Raw genomic sequence first — 20,562 nt, 5'->3', positions numbered from 1 at the left:
ATTAACATAATTAAAAGCTCTATGCATTTTTGTAAGAAATCTGGCTCAAACTTTGCATCTTTTATTCTACATCTTAATTAGTAGGTAGTTTTAGGAACTTTGAAAAAATATAATTGGTAAAGAAGAAGGGAAATGACCTAATTTTATTTTAGAAAATATGTTTGATCCAGAGATAATATTAATGGCCCCAGATATATAATATTATATAAGTGAATGATATAAATAACTGAAGATATAAGGGGATAAATTTCCCTAATAATGTAATTTAATAATGTAATTCCAAGTATACATTATAGGAGGAATGAGAGAATAACCATTAGAATGCAACAGTTGCAGGAAAAAAAAAATGAAAAATGCTGAAATCAGTGGACAGAATATTTGGAACCAGGATACTAGAATTGTCATAGAGTATCTCATTGCATATATTTATTGCCATGATGGCCATAATTTATGCAGCACCTCTTTAATGATCCTGCTTTCGCAGATGAAGCTCAGTTCCCCGATCTTGACAAAAAAAAAAAATGGACTAATTTATTTACTTCTATTAAATGAAAGAATGTGGAGGAAGCTTCCAGCCGCAAACTTGGCTTGTGTGATCAAGGTACTATCCCCAGAAAAATGTCATGTTACTGTCATACATTGATTCATTAAGCTGGCTGCATTTCCTTGGTAGCATCCTTCCCCAAATCCATAACCCGAATTCAATTATCGGAAGGATCAGAAAAACTTAAATAGAGGGAATCACTAATAAATACCTGGTGAGTATTCTTCAAAAGTATTAAGGTCATAAAAGAAGGAAAAATTTGAAGAGCTAAGATTGGAAAAAATTAAGGAGACACAATAACAAAATGCAATGTTATATCCTATGATGAATTGCATGTGTAAGGAAAATAAATAAAATATGTAATCCCAATAAAGTCTATAGTTAAGAGAATTACACCAATTCTTACTTGCACTTGAAGAATCATGCCTATAAGGGAACAAAATTGTGTGAAGCTAAGGGTACAGGGACCTCTCTGTTCTGTCTTTACAACAGTTTGGTACATCTAAATTTATTCCAAAATTAAAAAAAGAGAGAGAGAAAGAGATAGAAAGAAAACAGTGCAAACATTTTAAAGCTTGTTCCTAGCATAGATTAGACATTCAACAGCTATGTTTCAGATTTTGCTTATTTTTGCAGTGCAGAGGATGGAGCACACAGTGCTGCTCCACCGAGGGGCACCAGCACAACAAAGCCTTCCAAGTGAATACATCAATGCAGAGGACATTTTAATATTTTATCTACTTATTTGAAACAGAGACAGAGAGAATGGGCATGCCAAGGAATCCAGTCACTACAAACGAACTCCAGACGTATGTGCCACATGCATCTGGCTTATGTGGGTCCTGGAGAATCAAACCTGGGTCCTTTGGCTTTGTAGGCAAGTGCTTTAATAGCTAAGCCATCTCTCCAGCCCTCAGAGGAATTTTTTAATTTGTTATTGTTGTTTTGTTTTACATAGCCTATGAGTTTGTTTCTCATGGCCATGAACATGTACACTGGAAATAGCTTATGAAGAAAAGTGGTTTAATTCAGTTTTCAGTAGCAGAAGGTGGAGTCTATCATGGGGCAGAAAGCACTGCAAGCTGGAGTGGAAAGCAATGTAATACGAAATAGTAGAAAGAGAAAAAAGCAGTATGTGGAGACAAGATATGAAATTCTCAAGGCCTTCCCCCAGTGTCACACTTCCTCCTGCAAAGAACAGCCTCCCGAAGTTCCCACAATCTTCCTAAACAGTGCTACCCACTGGGGATCAAGTATTCAAACATGTGAGTCGAGGGGAAACATTTTACATTCAAACTACCACATTCCACTCTTGGCCCCCATAGAATTATGGTTATTTCATATGTAAATGGTTTCAGACCAACTTTAAAAGTCTCTGTAGTATTTACTAATCTCAACATTGTTTAGCAAAATAAAGCCTTATCTGAGAGTCAAGACTCAAGGCAGTCTCAACCATGAGTGCTGTAAAATCAGAATACAATTTGCATGCTTCCAATATGTAATGGCACAGAATTAACGTTCCCATTTTAAAAAGGGCCAAATGGGAGTACAGCAAGGAAGGATTGGCCCAAAATAAGGTTGAAGCCCAGCAGTTAAATTCTAAAATTTACAATTATATGTCCATAATATGCTACTCATTATGAAATAATCTGGACTCTAAAAGGCTCATGTCACTCCATCCCTCCAACTGTATTACCTGTGCATCTTCCTGGGTAGGATCTGCCCTGAGCCTGCAGTTTTACACAGTATATTTCCTATGGTCTTGACATTTTTAAAATCTTGGTCTATCAATTGAAATTTAGGGACCACCATCAGAGCTTCATGCAGTGGCTTCTTAGGGCCTCTTTGTAAGGATTTTAGCTCTGTCTCACCTTGCTTAGCCTCAGCAGCTCTCTGGAACCATGGTATAAATCTCTATGACCCATTCTACCTAGTATTTTCTGTTTTTCTAAAAGAAGTACCAAGTGGGCAATGTTGCCAAGTTCTGCTATGAGACTGGGATGAAGCCTGGGACCCAAGGAAAATAGGTGTAACCACTTCTGTACGCCAGCCTTGGGAAGGAGAGACTTAGTACTGCATTCTGCCTTGCATGCTTTTTAAAAGAATTTAAATTCTTAAATATAGATTCTTTGAGAGGTTGAATCTTGCCATGAGGGCATATATTTTATTATCCCAATGCTGAGCAGTTGGGTATCTTTAATGGTGGCAATATTTCTAACAATTACAGGCCAAGTGACTGTAGTTTCTGTGCCCATAATAATCAATTGGCTCACATAGTACTTTCTGCCTTAAACTTTATTTTTTTAATATGTTTCTTTCCCGTACTTTGTTCTCTTTTATCGTAGATCTGAATCACAGTAGCTAAGAGAAGGGAAGCCACATGCTCAATGTTATTCAGTCTTGAATTTTTTTCTGTCAAACACATTAGTCTATTATTTTTAAATTTATTTATTTATTTATTTATTTGAGAGCGAGAGACACAGAGAGAAAGACAGAGGGAGAGAGAGAGAATGGGCACGCCAGGGCTTCCAGCCTCTGCAAACGAACTCCAGACGCGTGCGCCCCCTTGTGCATCTGGCTAACGTGGGACCTGGGGAACTGAGCCTCGAACCGGGGTCCTTAGGCTTCACAGGCAAGCGCTTAACCGCTAAGCCATCTCTCCAGCCCAGTCTATTATTTTTAAACTTCACTTACGTTCTCAGGACATGGGCAGAATGTTGCCAAACTCTTTTACAGACTATTATGTGACTACCTCTAGCCAAGTTCCTGATAGAGTCCTTTTCCTCCGAAGCCTCATTGTGAACAGAACCTCTATAGTCTGCATTTCTCTTGGCCTGTGGTCTTTCAAACTCTCATTATTATGATTCATGAAGCTTGTAGTACAGCATTATTAAGTTTATCCTGTCCAAAGTTCTAAATATTTTGACATTCCTTCCATAATCCAGTTCCAAACACTAAGAATCACATGGAGAGGGGATATCATAGCAATGACCCCACTCCTGGTACCAGTTTTCTATATCAGTTACTTTCTCATTGCTGGAACAAAATTCTCAGCGAGAAACAGTTTATGGGAGGCAAAGGTTTTAATTCTAAAGGGTAGATACATGTGGAAGGGGGGACATAGCAGACCAGAGTGAGAAGCAGGTATCATATTGCTACAGCAGCAGATAGAAAGGAGAGAGAGTGAGAGAGAGAAAAAGAGAGAGAGAGAGAGAACAGCAGCAGCAGGCAAACACAGCCCAAAAAAAACAAAAACCTCTGAGGTCTACCCCAGTAACACTTTTTTACAACAAGGCTCACCTAAAGTTTATCCAATCTTCTCAAACAGTTCCACCAGCTAGGGGTTATGTATTAAAACACGTTAGGCTATGAGGGACATTATTAACTCAAACCACCACACAAAGTATTGAATTATCTTTATTGATTTATATATGATTCCAAATCTTCCTCTTTCCAAGCTATTTCCTTTAAAAATAGGTGCAGTTATAAGATTTTTAGTTTTTTCTTGTTTCTATTTTCTAAAATGAGCTTCTATTTTTCTCCCACTGAGATATTTTTTAATCATTCACAATCTGCCTCTGTGTTACCTCTCTGTGAAGCACCTTAATTACCTATAAATCTTCCTGAATGTTTTTATTTTAGCACTTATGATATTATACATTATGTGTTTTCTCAACACCTGTGTCAACTTGCTAGAAGGGAGAGTCACATCTTTATTTCTTTAATCCTACTGTCAATGCCTAATGATAGATATTGAATGAAATTCAATAAAGTGTAATCAGATGAGTAAATGGACTAAATTATTAACTATTCTATTTTAAGTTTTTACTAAGTTATATTTCACTTGACTATATTATATTTGGCTATGTACCATTGGATTAAAATTTCATGTCTATTTCTCTCTCTTTTATTCTTTAACTTAACAAATGCCCATAGAAAAGTTTCCTTTCATTAAACTCAATTTAACTTTCAGGAAATAAAAAGGAATTGATAACTACAAAGACATTAGATCATTTAGAAATAAATTAGGAAAGGGCAAGTTAAGCTCTGCATACATTGCAGGATGCCAAGGGCACTGTGTTCAGTAGCTGCTCATCCTTCAGCAGTTTATTTCCATTTATTAACATTTATAAACCAATGCCTGTTTACTGTGTTTACTTATTATATAACATGCAATATAATCATTGAAACAATTTTTAGTAAATGTCATATCTAATATTATAAGTATAATTATATACAAAGAATACTGTGGAATTTGCATAACAAAGTCCATTTTACCTATAAATACATATGTTCTTTCATCAGTAGATAATTATAACTAGAATATCAAGTATCTGCTTGCAAATAAGATACTATGTTGACACAATGATTAATAGATGGAATTGTGTTCTAACTTTAAATATGTGATGCCTACTGAGATTCTAAGAGGCGTCTAATATTATACTTCAGCATTCTAAATTTGAATGGGAAATAGAAAACCCATAAGGGATGTATCAATTACCAGTGCCCTCAGAAAACTAAATTTTATAATTTTAATAGATCATAAATTGTTTACAAAATTAATAAACCTAAGATGTTGTGGAATCATCTCTATTGGAAAGTAAATACATATTAGTAGTTTAATTTTTCCATTTTCCTTAAGGAAAATGGGTCCCCAAGAGGCACAGAAAAATAGCTAAAGTGTAAGAGCTGTTACTAACCAGTTGACATTTGGAAGGATGGTTCTACTATACGGGCCATGGCACTTCTGCATCCCTTAATTCAATACCTTAAATTACTATATGCCAACTCATAGAATAATAGGAGAGTTTTGACTTAAAGAAAATTATAGTTTAAATGAAGATTTGTTGGAAAATAAACTATTTTACTTAAATAATCTTATATTCACAAAGCACTCAGAAGTATAGTGTCTAAATAAAAATGTTGTCATCTTTACAGATAAAAACTGTTTCATGTATAGTCTTAACTATTTCGATGCCAATTGACTAAAGTAGCATTTGCATTACAAATTCGTGCCACATAGGATTAATTAATTTATGATCACATGGATTAGTGACTGTAGAAAGCAATGAACTCTCTTGATATCAGGCCCATTATAAGTTTGTATATAACCAAGTCACCTATGAAAGCTGTTTTAACCAGAAAACTAAATTGTAAAAGGTTCTAGGTGATGCTGAATTCCTTTGCATAAGATAACTCTGACAAAGAATGTACTAGAACTGGGGATTTGGCTCAGTTGGTAGAGTACTTGACTATTGATGCAGGATTTGGGGTTCAGGGAGGGCATGTGAACCCTGGTGTTTGGGTCCTTATCCAATTTTCGCAAAGAATTGGTAAAACAGACCAAAGCCCGGGTAAATTATGTTTTTTTTATTGTAGAAGGAATTAAGATCAAAGGAGGAAGTTAGCTGAAAGACTCAAGCCAAAGGAGAATGCTCCTCCTTGCACATCTGGAAATGGAGAGGGGAGATGGATGGACTCTCCATCAAAGAGAAAGCTCTGGAGAGCTAAAAAGGATCTGGAGGAAGCAATGCATGAGAGCCAAAAGGCCTCCTTCACAAAGAAGACCAGAGAGCATTAAGAAATAATAAAGGACCCCAAACAATATGCATGTAGGAGGCAAGCAGGAAAATGCCCAGGCAGAAGAAAGTACCACCTCCACCCCCAATGCAGCAAGGCTTGGAAGATGGAGGGAGAGAGAAAGAGAGAGAGAGACTTACACACTGGTATTCTGATGAAACAACAGGAAAATAAAAGAGAGAGCTTTCACACATGTTTTGGCTCTTTTATATGGATCATACATTTAATTAGGATGAGCATCATAATAAGATGCTGGTATGTAAGAGAAAGACCTGATCGATTGATAAACTCAAAAAGCTGACTCAGGAGGGGCCAGTACACCCAGGTGTGCTGAGCTGAGGAAGAAGTTACTGCCTGGGGTACTGCTTGCAGCCATCCTAGGTGACACTGGATCAGATGTATTTCCTAGTCCTTTCCAATTACTATAAAATAAATATATTTGAAAGTAGTACTCATAATGTTTTACCTGAATAGATAATGTGTTTGATAAACAGTTTTACTGAGAACCCCAGTGATATATAATGGTAAGATTACCAGTCTACAACAAAGTGTAGGCTGGATCAGAATATGCACACTTATAAATTCCAGAAAGATTTACCAAGCTTGATTCTGGGAAGATGGTTTGCTGTGCATGCATAAGGAAGTGAGTTTGAATCTCCAGCATCCATATAAAAGCTGGGTATATTGGCATGCATCTGTAATTCGACCCTGCAGAAGTCAAGAGAAGAGATCCCTCTGGCTTTCTGGCTAGCTTGTCTAGGTAAGTCTGTAAATTCTGGTATTGATGAGATCTCTGTCTCAAGAAAATAAAAGATACAAGAGTGGTATAGGCAGACACTGAATGCTGACCTGTGACCTACACATGCAAACGCACACATCTGCATGCCTGTGGGGCAGACCTGTGAGGTCTTTGCAGGTTATGCTTGCAGGAAGGATTAACTGAGGGAAGAGGACCTTCCTCTCAGAGTGACCAGCTCTTTTGGGGATGGTGGACTGTGTATAATGAAACTCCAAGAGAACACAGTCACTTTTTCACCTGACTTCCCGTGCAACTGCCTGGAGTGTGCTTTTAACCTAGCTGCCTTTACTACTCACTTGTGATTGTATCTACCCAGGTTCTGCTATTCTTCATGGGGATGGGAACCAAGTTTCATTAGCTTTCAAACATGGACTGAAGATTAATGCCACTCTAGTAATCCTCCAGGCTTCCAGTGCCAGATAGGGACTGCTGAGGCATTCAGCCTTGTAGACCGAGGTGCTATCAGGATCTTCAGAGCTCAGCCTACAGATAGCTATTGTTGGAAAGCTCAGCTTGTATCCTGTAAACTAATCGAATAAATCCTCTTTATAATACAGATTCATTCTATTGGATCTGTTCCCCCAGAGAAGTTAAACTAATACACTAACTATTTTCAGCTGTTACTCAGTTAAATTGACCCTGGTACTCAAATCCTTTCTATTACATTCCCTTCAAGTGTTGAACACTGCCAACAACAGGGAGAACAGTCTTCACGACTGGTCAGTTTTTCCACATGTTTTAGCACTTAAAGGTCACAGCTTTGTTGAGATGAAAACACAGGCTATAAATGTTGCCTGTTTGTTTGGTTCTAGCTTTTGGTGTCACGAAAAGCAATTCAAATACCATTTCAACATGAGAGTGCTATAAAATATTAAGCATAGCTAAAGGTTCATTTTAACAAAAAGACCTTTATTTTCTAATTAATGTGTGCTTAAGTTTTTCATTGAAATGTGTTGTGTTCTCATAAAAACTTATACATGAAAAACAACAGTATCACTGATTACCCATGTGTAACATTTTTTAAATTATGAATGAAGTTACATCCTTCTTAATATAGACTATTTGATCACTGTAGGTGCATTCTTAAATGTGTTTAAAAGTTGACCTGGACTGAGGCTGCAGAGATGGCTTAGTGGTTAAGGCAGATGCCTGAGAAGCCTAAGGACCCCAGTTTGATTCTTCAGGTCCCACATAAGCCAGATGCACATGGTGGCACATGCATCTGGAGTTCATTTGCAATGGCTAGAGGCCCTGGCATGCCTATTCTCACTCTTTCTCCTTCTCTAGGTCTCTAATAAATAAATAAATAAAAATAAAATCTTTAAAAAAAGTTGATCTGGACTGGATAGATGGATTAGTGGTTAAGGCGTTTGCCTGCCAAGCCAAAGGATCCCGGTTTTATTCTCCAGGATCCACGTAAGCCAGATGCAGAAGGAGCACATATATCTGGAATTCATTTGCAGTGGCTGGAGGCCCTGACATGGCCATTCTCTTTCCCTGTCTCTCTCTCTCTCTCTCTCTGCCTCTTTCTCTCTCTCAAATAAGTAAATAAATAAAATATATTTTTAAAAAGTTGATCTGTAATTACCACTTATCATGATATGATTATTTTTCCATGACAGTAAAATATAACTCATATTATTTCATTATCTGAACACATGTTATTAAATACATATTCCTCACTTCATTTAACAAACAGACAGCTTTTTTGTAAAACTTTTAATTCTCTATTTTTCCCAATGACAAACAATAGTCATGTTTGTTTTAGTGGATACATTATTTGCTTGTAAAATAATTTGAGTGTACATTGTTGGAAAAGCTATTCTTAGGTAAATAACTTGAACCTGTCTAAAGAGGAACACACTTATTTCCTTCCTTCTAAAAGCACACTGCCAGCAATATGCAAGAAGAATTTTCACTGTATTTTTATTTCTGGTTTTGTGTACTCATTTATCTGTAGTCTGATTACATTTAGCATGTAATATATTTTATCATACTGATAACCATCTCACTTTATAAATCAATGAAGTCAAAAGGTTTTAAAATGCCATTTGTCTTGGTATCTCTTATTCTCTGAGGAGCTGCTCACTTTATTGTTTGAGTCTTAGTGGTTTTTCTTTTCTATTGAGTAAACCCTGACATCTTAATTTTGAATAATTCCTCAATTATTTTTTTTTAATTTTGTGTATTAACACAATATTACGATTTTTTTCTTTAGTTGTAGATACAGTGTATACAGTCATGTTGGTTCCATCATTAGCCTGCTTCCTGTGTTCCCCCCTCCTCAGGGACACTCCTCATTGGGGAATATGGTGCATTGTGGGGGTAGCCATCAGTTATGGGTAAGAGGCAATGTCTCTGTGCATAATGACCTAACGTGTGGCTCTAACATTCTTTCCGTCGCCTCTTCCACAAATTTTCCTGAGCCATGTTGGGTTCATTTCTCATCTACTTCAGTGATGAGGTCTTTGGAGCCTCTGTGTTTCCAGATATCTGGTTTGGTAGGAATTGAGTATTCTCTGTGTCTATCTCCTTCACCCTTGTGTTGGTACCAGGTTCACCAAGGAAGCAGCACTCTTGCTCATTTCCTCATATACTCTTAGTTTCAGCTGGGGCCCTTTTGAGGTGTGATGGGCTGGTTTTCTTCTTAGAATCTGCATCCATTTGGAAAAAGAGAAGCAAATTCTCCAGTGGAGAATGAAGTTAACACCAGATAAATGGGATAACCTTTGTTTTCTTAGAGAGATGTAGGCCCTTCTTGTAGCCCATGTTTGGTGGAAGTTTGATAATGGAGAGCAGGGTCATTTTTAGATATGGTTCTGACTTGATTCCCAGCTCCAGCTATGGGTTCCATTCCACTGAGCAGATCAGTGAGCCAAATCAAGAGCAGTTGGTTACCCACCATGGCTGTGTGCCACTATTGCACTTGTGTGAGCATCACATCAGGTTGTTTGCTCCTGAGTAGTTTAGCCCATGAGTTTCTAGGACAGATGTGGGTCACTCTACCCCAGTCGCTCATGAGGCACCTTCTGGCACTAGACAGCTAACTGTCTGGAGACTGACTCTCTTCCAGATTCCAGTCAGGTCAGTCCATATTATGTACCAACAGCATATGGTGTCTTCAGCAGTAGGATCTTACCACTAACCTTTGCTGGGTCATCAAGTACTCTGACAGAAATCTGTCTTCTTTTGGGAAACCTTGTAGGTCTCTTTCATCAAGAGCTCATTGTGGATGATAGCCACATGATGGTACTGGGAGTTACAGATCAGTGCCCAAGAAGAGATGGAAGAAAAAGATAAGTAAGATAAAAGATATATAGAGAGAAACAGGAGAAGATTAAGGTTAGTCTTCGTCATATTCTCTCCAGGGCCTTGTGATTCAGGTGTTCCCTCAAACGGCCAGGTGAAGGTTCAGCCTTTTAGTCTGTCATTCAGGATGTAGAATTTCATGATACCATTGCCATTTGGGTCCAGTTTTGTGTCCCCCACTCCCACCCTTCCCCTCCCCTTCCACCCCACCCACCCTAAGTGAACTCACCCAATCACAGAAAGATAATCATCATATAGTCTCAGTCATCCACTGCTCCTAACCTGAATCTACCCGAGATGCTGTCGTACCTAATAAGCATCTTGAGGACTGTACACTATTAATAATTTTTAAATGCTGTGTATGCACAATTCTTTCTCACAAGCTCTTCATTGTTTTCCATCAGAATACTCTTCCATCACAAAAGAATGGACTCATATTTCTAGCATTTTGTTTATTCCAGCATTTACTATTAAGGCTATTTAGAGTCATATTTCCATAGATGCAGCAAATTATCCATTTCCAAAAGTTTTGAATTATTTCAACATCATTTATTAATTTTACACTATCTCAGTCTGATGTGGCTGCTTCTTCTGTCTCTGACTTTATCCATCTCTCACTCAGACTCTCCTGACCATCATTTACCATCACTGCCAGCAACAATAACAACAGCTAGAATTGAACCATATGGTATCTTCTTACCTCATCAGGAATCTGCTCAATGGTCTATTTCTTTAAAAGACATATATATGTATTAAAATTGTGTATATGGGGCTGGAGAGATGGCTGAGTAGTTAAGGTACTTTCCTGTGAAGCCCAAGGACCCAAGTTTGAATCTCCAGAACCCCTGTAAGCCAGACACACAGGGTGATACATGCATATAAGGTGGCACAGGACTCTGGAGTTTGATTTCAGTGGCTAGAGGCCCTAGCACACCTATTCTCTCTCTCATAAAATATTTTTTAAATGGGCTGGAGAGATGGCTTAGCAGTTAAGTGCTTGCCTGTGAAGCCTAAGGACCCTGGTTGGAGGCTCGATTTCCCAGGACCCATGTTAGCCAGATGCACAAGGGGGCACATGTGTCTAGAGTTCGTTTGCAGTGGCTGGAAGCCCTGGCATGCCCATTCTCTCTCTCTGTCTCTATCTGCCTCTTTCTCTCTCTGTCTGTCACTCTCAAATAAATAAATAAAAACAAAAAAAATTAAATTTTTTTAAATGTGTAGATATTCTCAAATTAAAGCATTTAATATTATTTTACTTATCATTTACTTATTATTATTAAAATATTTCTTTATTTCTGATTTGAATGAGAAACTCACTATTACAACCACACACACACACACACATACAGTTCAGAAACTAGAGGTCAGTTGTTGGCCTCATGAACTCTCAATGTGTTGATTCTCATGGAATACATTTTATTACTGAAAAAGTCATTTTGAACAAGGTTATTTTATCTTTCTTGTCTGTCAAGTAAAGTACTTATTTTCAAAATATTATGGTCTCTTAAGTCTCATGTAATAAATGCCTTTTAAGTAAAAGTCATCTTCTGCATTTGCCATCCTCTTCAATATCTGTAATAAAAATTTGGAGATTCAGGGGCTGGAGAGATGTCTCAGTGCTTAAAGGTACTTGCTTGCAAAGCCTGACATTCAGGGTTCAGTTTCCCAGTTCCCATATAAATACAGATACAGAAAGTGGCACATGCATCTGACATTCATTTGCATTGGAAAGAGGCCCTGTTGGGCCCATTCTCATTCTCTCTCTCTCTTCCCTTGGAAATGTGTAAAAAATATTTTTTAAGTGAGATATTTATGAGCTGTGGTGATGGTTCAACACTTAAAGACACTTGCTTGAAAAACTTGCCCTCCTGGGTTCAATTCCCTAGTACCCACAAAAATGCAGATGAACAAAGTGGGGCATTCATCTGGAGTTTGCAACAGCAAGAGGCCATACTTTTTTTTTCTCTGTCTCTCTCTCTCTTTATCTCTCTCGTAAATAACTTACATAAAAAATGAATATTTAAAAAATGGTACATTTGGTATTCAGCTTGAAGTTTCATCACCATTCAATCCTAAAGGACTTTAATTTTAAAAAATAAGTATAATCTTGATTTACTTCATTATATTCTATGATATACTCATATTTTAGTAAATGTTTTTGTTGCTGTTGCTACTTCATATCTGATTGTACAAAATGTGCAAATGAAACCTAAGCATGTGTGGTCATGTCCTGACAACAAATTCAAGGCATTATTTCTCATCGTGAGGTGACATCTGGAAACATGGCTTCTGATTGTGAGCTACAGTAGAGGAAGGAGGGGAAGTGGGGAAAAATAATTAGACTTTAGCAATGCTCACGAAAAATTGAGATTTCTATTAATTTCTTTACCTTTTTCTTGCTTGGAACACATTCATTATGCCCTTCTACTGCAGAAGTAATCATGTCCTCGTGCATTAGATTAATATAAATAACTAGAATGCTTTTGAGGGTTATTTTTATTTGCATAACATGTTGCCTAATTACAGCTTTCATACTTGGTAACATTTACAAAATCTCTCTTGGTAGTAGTGTCAAATTATAGCACTACTATTTCAAAAAATTATTTCAACATATTTATAGAAAATATATTTTAGACAAAAGCTAATACTTCAAGATTTGAGTTTTTAATCTATTTTTCCCATCCATTATCTCAATCTTTGAAACAAATCAGGGCAAGGGGCTATTTCATTTTTGATGTTATAAAGGGCATTGCAATGAAAAGATCTTTAACTTCAGTAACTTATGTGGGGAATATTTTTTTCTTGATCCAGAGAATTTATTTTGAAAGTGTGAAACCATAACCAGCTTTTATTACAACACTTCAGTCGGGGTGTTTTCAGCCCTCAGTCTCCTTTTCTTTCGCTGTTGCACAATTCTGCAGTTGCTGATAAGTGTGTCTGCTCAGGAGCTCCATCAGCCTTATCTGTACCCACTGACTGCTACTGAATTCAGACAGCACCATTTGAGAATGTTAAGCTTGAGGTTTTGCCCTTCTACTAGTAACTCTGCATCTGAATAATCACAAAGAACAAGGTTATATATTAAAATTTTAAATAAGCTCCTTTATTTTATTTCTTTGAAAATTTTACACACATGCACCCAAGTAATCTATTTCAATCATATTAGCACCCATTACACGCTCTTGTCCCCTTCCCACTCCTGCTGAACCTTTTTTCATCTCAACTAATCCTGCTTATTCTTTGATGTCTGGTTTTCATTTTACTTTATTATATTTTATTGATTCACTGAGTTTAATTAGGGCCGCTTGCATAAGAAAGTTTGGGAGCTGTTTTATTTATTTATTTTTTTTTTTTTACCAGAGCATGGGCAACTTAATAACCTACCTAAGTGACAGAGCACTGATGAGAATGTCTCTCTCTCCCCCAGGAACCATTAGCTGCCAATAACTCCTCCAGAAATGTTAGGACCACATGAGCCGCAGCACCATCAACAGCAGAATGTTGATGGGCCCAGGCTTGTGCAGGTAAAGTGCAGGCAACAAGAGTTTCTGTGAGTTCATGAGTACGAGAATGGCGTCACATCTACGAGACAGCATTCAACAGCACTCTTCACCATCGTCTAGCTCTTATATTCTTTCCACTGCCTATTCCACAATGGGTGCCGAGCCCTGGTGGCCATGAGTGAGTGATATAGACATCTTGTATAGGGCTGAATACTCAATAGTTAATTGTTCTCGGCACTTTGACTAGTAAGTAATGAGGTCTCTGAAGCAACCACAAATCACTGCAAAAAAAAATGTGTTATGACCAAATCTGCGAGCAGCACTAATCTATGGACATAAGCATGAAAATGAAGATGGATTGATGGGCACCGCATGTCCATTTAGCAAATACATAGCAATAGCTTCCCCATAAGGGTCTATGAACTCACCAGCCATGGGCTTTTTACTAGGCTTACAGTTCCAGCCAGGCATGAGTTCTTTCCCATGGAATGGGCCTCAAATCTAATCAGAAAGTAGCTGGTTGCCCCTGTAACAGACAAACTACTATTATTGCAACATCTTGTCTGGCTGGTCACTGGGATGTGTGGCGCATAACCGGGTAAGACTGTTGATCAGTTTTCTTTCTCTGCACAGTACCTCCCAGCACTATTAAAGCTAGCACCTGGGGAGGGAAGCGTCTAGATCAATTACAGCTGTGGATCCTGTAACTGAAGCAAGTGGTATCTTCGGGTACCATATTTATACCATATAGTTATGGTGGATAATCAAGGAACTGGAATTCTTTATAGTAACCTATGGCTTTTGAACTCTCCATGACATTTTAGGGTTGCCATCATAGCTCTCTTCCTTGACCCCCTTGTTGTGTTTTAATATTCCACTGTAAATGTTTGATTGAATTTATTTAATACATATACATTTTAACTGCATATCAGATCTATCCAGACTTCCTCAAGCAAATTCTTACCTTTTTTAAGGTGAAATATTGAAATAGATCAATAAAGGCTCTCTCTCAGCTTTGGTTTGTCTTCTCATTCCTTGATGTTTATTTCCTAATTCTATAGATGCAAAAGCAGGTTATGTGACATAATATTTTCTCATCAGTTGACCTCTGAAGTACAATGTTGAGGAGAATATGTCTTTCAGGATATCACTCTTAAAAGTGCACTTGAATAGGTTGTATTTTATAGAAGTTCACTGGATTGAATGAAAGAGAAATCTAATTTCTTTACCCCTCTCTTACTTCCCTTTATTCTTCAATATCTGTTTTCTACATTAATCTCTTATTATTATTGATATCTTCTATATTGAAAATGAGAAGTAAAATGATGTTCCTTGTCTAATTACTTCTTTGGTAGCATTATTAACACTATTAAGTAAAGGTAATAAAAATATTTTCCTATTCTCAAAACTGTTTCTCAATCTTAATGAATTGTTAGTTGACTAAATTTTGATATGCATGTGTATGATTTTGTATATATTTTAATTTTAAGCTGCATTTCAAGTATGATACATTTAAATGCTTATCTCACATAAAAATATGATTGATAAGAAACTTTGAAAACAACAATGATGCTTCTCTTATTCCAGAATAAGGTAAAACATCCTCAAAATATAATTAGTGTTCATCTGAGTAACCTGCATGCTTAAAATTAATAGATATAGATAATTTTCATACTTGGACAAAATACTAATTGTAACATGCCAACAAGGATCACATTATTAAATAAGGCTCATATACATTGATTCCTCTGCACAGATATTTGCAAACACATGATAAATAATCTAGATGCCAAAGGATAGAGCTTAACTACTTCATTAATGAAATCATGAATAATACAAAGCAATCTGAAAATAATCCATAGTTCTGAAACTGTTAAGAACAGATTAATTCACTCATAATATGATTATATTTATAAAGAAAAATTAATATGAATGTGTACATAATTAGTGTCTCATTTAATATACATATGTCATGTATACTTAAAAGCATAAGCATATTTTATTTAAAAATATCAAATAAATTAGTTGAAATAACAAGTCTAGAATTCAGAAGTAGGTGAAATAAAGGAATTGTATTCAAAATTCATGTACTTTTGCTGTAAATTTATATTACTAGGTTGAAACTATAAAGCATAACTTGCAGAGACATACTCATTTACAACTGTCTTCAGGTAAAATTATTTTTTCAGCTTCAACTGCATCTTTACTGTGACTTCCAGATAATAACTTTGATAATGAGTACATTCAAACTGATAGTTTATTTTCATCACATAGAGGGGTCAGAATTTTTAAAATAGCATTTTCATAACATACTCTCTCTGTTTAATCTTTTTTTTCCAAGTCTTTCATTCGAAAGTTCAACTATACAAACTCATCTTGATAATTAATATCATCAGTACACATCCTTTCTTCCTCAATAAATTCAGTAACAAACAAAAATAAAATAACATTCATTGGATTCAAAAAGCTAATTCACTGACAGTACTGTTTTAAAAATATTTTATTCATTTAGATGTAAGGAGAGAGACAGCGAGAGAGGAGGGAAAAAGAGAGACAATGGATGCACCAAGGACTCCAGCCACTGCAAGCAAACTTCAGATGCATTCACTACTTTGTGCATCTGGCTTTGCATGGGTACTGGGGGGCCAAATCTGGCATTGCAGGCAACCACCTTAACTGCTCAACCATCTCTCTAGTCCAGCAGTAGTACTATTAATTCATACTAACTTTGATGTAAATACTTAATATGAAGAATTGAAACAATGACAAATGAAAAATATTTTTCCAACATAATGATATTCTACAATCATAGAGTATTTTATTTTTTTAATGTATTATTGTTTCTTTATTAGAAAGAGAGAGTAAAAGAGAGAGGAGGGAGAGAGCGAGAATGGTCATGCCAGGGCCTCTAGCTACTGCAAATGAACTCTAGACACATGCACCACAGTGTGCATCTGGCTTATGTGGGATCTAGAGAATCAAATCCAGATCCTTAGGCTTCACAGGTAAGGACCTTAACCACTAAGCCATCTCTGCAGCCCTGGGTATTTTCATTATTAGAAAAATTGACATTGAATGGAATATTTGAATATGCCTGATCCAAATTTGAATCCTCAAAGATATGCCTTCTGGTTTTCAAAGTGCCTTGCTAGAAACAAGATAGGTAGGTAGGTAGGCAGGTAGATGATATATAGACAATAGATAGATAGGATAATGTTTTTCAGTAACTTCCAAAACTCTTAATAACTATCTAATTAATGTTACTTGTAATTTTTTAAAATTTTCTTTTGAAAGTAGGGTCCTACAATAGCTCAGGCTGAGCTGGAACTTACTCTGTAATCCCAGGTTGGCTTCAAACTCATGATGGTCCTCCTACCTCTGCCTCCTGAGTGCTGGGATTGAAAGTGTGTGCCACTATATCTGGCCCTTTTTTAAAAAAAAAAAAATATATATATATATATATATATATATATATATATATATTTACAAGGGGAAACAGAGAAGGGAGACGGGAAGAGAGAGAGAATGAGCATGCCAGGGCCTATAGCTCTGGTGAATGAACTCCAAGTACATGTACCATTCTGTGTTTCTGACATTATGTGGGTGCTGGAAACTGAACTTGCTTTCTAGGCAAGTGTCTTAACTGCTGAGACAACTCTCCAGCCCTTAATTGTAATTTTTAAGACAATTTCCCAGCTCTCTACCCCTTTTATTTATCATAGATTATGACTTTTAGCTTCTTTTTCCAGGTAACTGAGTAAAGATTGAATCTATTTCCATTGTTCAAGAAAATTATTTTTATCTTACATTAATGAATAAATAATAGTGTGTCATAGCAAGTTTTGTGCATAACCTAAAGAAAAGAAGCTAGCTCTAACCCTTTCATTTTCTATGTGCATTTTCAGAGATAAAGGCATAGTATGGCATGAAGCATGGCCCAGTTCTATTATAAAAGAAATGTCAACGCCCCATACAGAGACCGCATCCCACTAAGGATTGTCCGAGCCGAATCCGAACTCTCGCCATCAGAAAAAGCCTACTTGAATGCTGTTGAAAAGGGAGACTATGCAAGTGTCAAGAAGTCCCTTGAGGAAGCTGAGATTTATTTTAAAATCAATATTAATTGCATTGATCCTCTTGGAAGAACTGCTCTCCTTATTGCAATTGAAAATGAGAACTTGGAGCTCATTGAACTTCTGTTAAGCTTCAATGTCTATGTCGGCGATGCCTTGCTTCATGCTATCAGAAAAGAGGTTGTGGGAGCTGTGGAGCTATTGCTGAACCACAAAAAGCCTAGTGGAGAGAAACAGGTATGTGTTAAAGTGGTTCTTATTGTGCCTGTGGGATGTTTTGTTAGATGTTCTAATCCCCTGAAATTCTAATACAAGCATGAAATTCAGAACTGTTGTAAGAGAAAGCTACTATTAAACATATCTTTCATTTCCTACAACTGTAACCTCCTCTTGTACTTGAGCCCTGGCAGATCAGATACAATTGGGAGACCAGAGGAAAAATATATAGACTGCTCATAAATCATTGACATCTCAATGCAGTGTGCCACATATTACATTGTGGTTGAATATGTATGGGTGCTTTCTTTTAGTCTCTCATTTCTAACATTCTACGCTCTCAAATTGTAATTTGTTTGATTATTTTCCTATGTTACCCACTTGCTTGTTTCAGGTTTCTGCATTTTACTGCAAAGGTGAGTTATACCATCTGATTTTGATTGTCTGTTAGCACATACAGTCTTGTGAATTTTTTTTTTGGTTGTTTTTTGTTTTTTTGACGTAGGGTCTCATTCTAGCCTAGGCTGCCAGGCTGACCTGGAATTCACTATGGTGTCTCAAGGTGGCCTCGAACTCATGACGATCCTCCTACCTCTGCATCCCGAGTGCTGGGATTAAAGGTGGGCGCCACCATGCCCGGCTTCTTGTGGGTTGTTTTAAATTCATATTTCAAGAAATAAACAAAAAAAAATGGCTATTGGGTAGCAACTGATCCCTGACTATAGGCTATCAAATTTGCTAACAACAACAAAAAGTGAAGCTATAGCTCATTGCTGTGGACAGAAAAATAAATGGAAATGGCACAGAATCCCACAAGCAGTGTGGTATGTTTGTCTGTAATCCTGAGTTTTACCACAAAAGGAGTGGAGTAACTACAGACAGGAATGTGTCTTTGTGTAGGGGGTCTTTTGTTTGTTACTGCCCTGTGTCTCAAAATTACCTTGATCCTGTTGCTTTAAACCAAACTCTCCACTCCCATTACAATGGCTAACAGGTTACTTGCAAAAACATAGCCCATGCTACTGTGGTCAAAAATCTTTTAAAATAAAAATCTTATCAAATGTGTTACTGGAGTAACGGAAACTCCTGCCATATTTGATAATGCAAAATACCCTGTCTCTGGAAATGATAGATTATTAGGAGGTATTACAGTCTTTTAAAACTAGCTCTGCTGTGGCTACCCTTATCTTTGCTTTCCTATAGGACTTTTGTCAGGGTCTTTGCCATTATTGGGATGGGAACTGTAACTGACGATGTCCTTGTCTTTTGAAAAGCTTTCCTTGTTTTTGGTGCATTCTCACATGTTGTTGTCCTTCACACCTTCCTCTGCCCCAACCCCAAACTTTGATAAAGCGGCACTCCAAATAATAGTTCTCTGCTTTGCCACGTTCATATCATTTCATATATACTGTGGTTTACCTTGGTAGAGTGGACAAATATTATAGATAGGAAATTCTGCTCCTCCCATTGGTCCTTGAAAACTTGAGGACACCTAGATTGGAGTAGACAAATAGTAACAATATCTAAAGATATAGTGGCTATTATATGTTCACCACAGAGATTTGGGGGCCTAGACAAACATGGGTAGACATCTGTTTTGTGCATGTGTGTGAGGTTAAATGCTACTCCCCTAATGTTAACATTCTAGCCTGTATCAAAAATACCTGAGTGAAATCAATGGACTGGTGTGGTTTGGAACATGATTTCAATGATTGCAGTTCACAGCTGCATATGCTGAATCATAACAACATGGCAAAGAAGATGCCATTCATTTCATGGTGGCAAAGGAGCAAAAAAAAAAAAATAAATAAAAAAAAAGAGTAAAAGACATGGGTCAGGGAAGAACCATGCTCTTCAAGATCATGCCCTGAATGGTATACCTCCTCCAAATGGGCCCCAACTCCTAAAGTTTTTATCACTTCCCAATAGCCCACTAAGTTATGAACCCAGAAGTGAAATTATTCACGCAGGAAGTCAAAGCCCTCATGATCTGGTCACCTCCTAAAGGCCCCACCTCTGAATATTGCTAGAATAGATGCAAAGTTTCAACATGGAAGTTTCTGGGGTAACATTTAATAACCCAATCCATGACATTTAGTGACCTTGTGATCTCAAAATTACTTCTACGATCATAGCCTTGAAATATTTGGATTTTCTAATAACAATGTATTACATTGTATACTTGCTTATCATATGTCTATAAGCAACCACGAGTCAGATGTTGAGACTCTAGTTTGCAGTATTTTAGATTGCATGAAGTCTGTAGAACAAAATCGCTGCTATGTTTTACATGTTGTTGCTAAAGAATACCTTCATTATGTTTTCTAGAGATCTTTTGAGTGTCTCTTTAGACAATGACATTTGTGCTATCCAAAGAAATTTAGCGTCTGGAGAAGGTATCTGCCACTATGAGAGTGTTTGTTGGAAGGTGTTCAACTACTGAGTCTCACACGTAGGTCCTGGCTCCTTACAGACACTACATCTGGACCCTGATTATTAATAAAAAGCAGCAATGGTTTGCAATGTGCCAGGACTCTG

At 36.9% G+C, this 20,562-nt stretch overlaps 1 protein-coding gene across 3 annotated transcripts in view; it reads left to right on the top strand.

Moving 5' to 3' along the window:
• Trpc4 (transient receptor potential cation channel subfamily C member 4) overlaps nt 1-20,562 on the top strand; it is a 200,386-nt gene that overhangs the window by 47,140 nt on the left and 132,684 nt on the right. For all 3 annotated transcript variants that reach the window (XM_045155285.1, XM_004660026.2, XM_004660024.2), the window contains exon 2: nt 17,641-18,045. In XM_045155285.1, coding sequence (XP_045011220.1) covers nt 17,668-18,045 — 378 coding nt within the window. In that variant the 5' untranslated portion in view covers nt 17,641-17,667. The remainder of the gene's footprint in view (nt 1-17,640; nt 18,046-20,562) is intronic.

This window comes from Jaculus jaculus, chromosome 7 (assembly GCF_020740685.1).
Source record: "Jaculus jaculus isolate mJacJac1 chromosome 7, mJacJac1.mat.Y.cur, whole genome shotgun sequence".
Taxonomy (NCBI): domain Eukaryota; kingdom Metazoa; phylum Chordata; class Mammalia; order Rodentia; family Dipodidae; genus Jaculus; species Jaculus jaculus.
The sequence above is the reverse complement of the archived record's forward strand: the minus strand, read 5'-3'. Positions and strand labels throughout refer to the sequence as shown.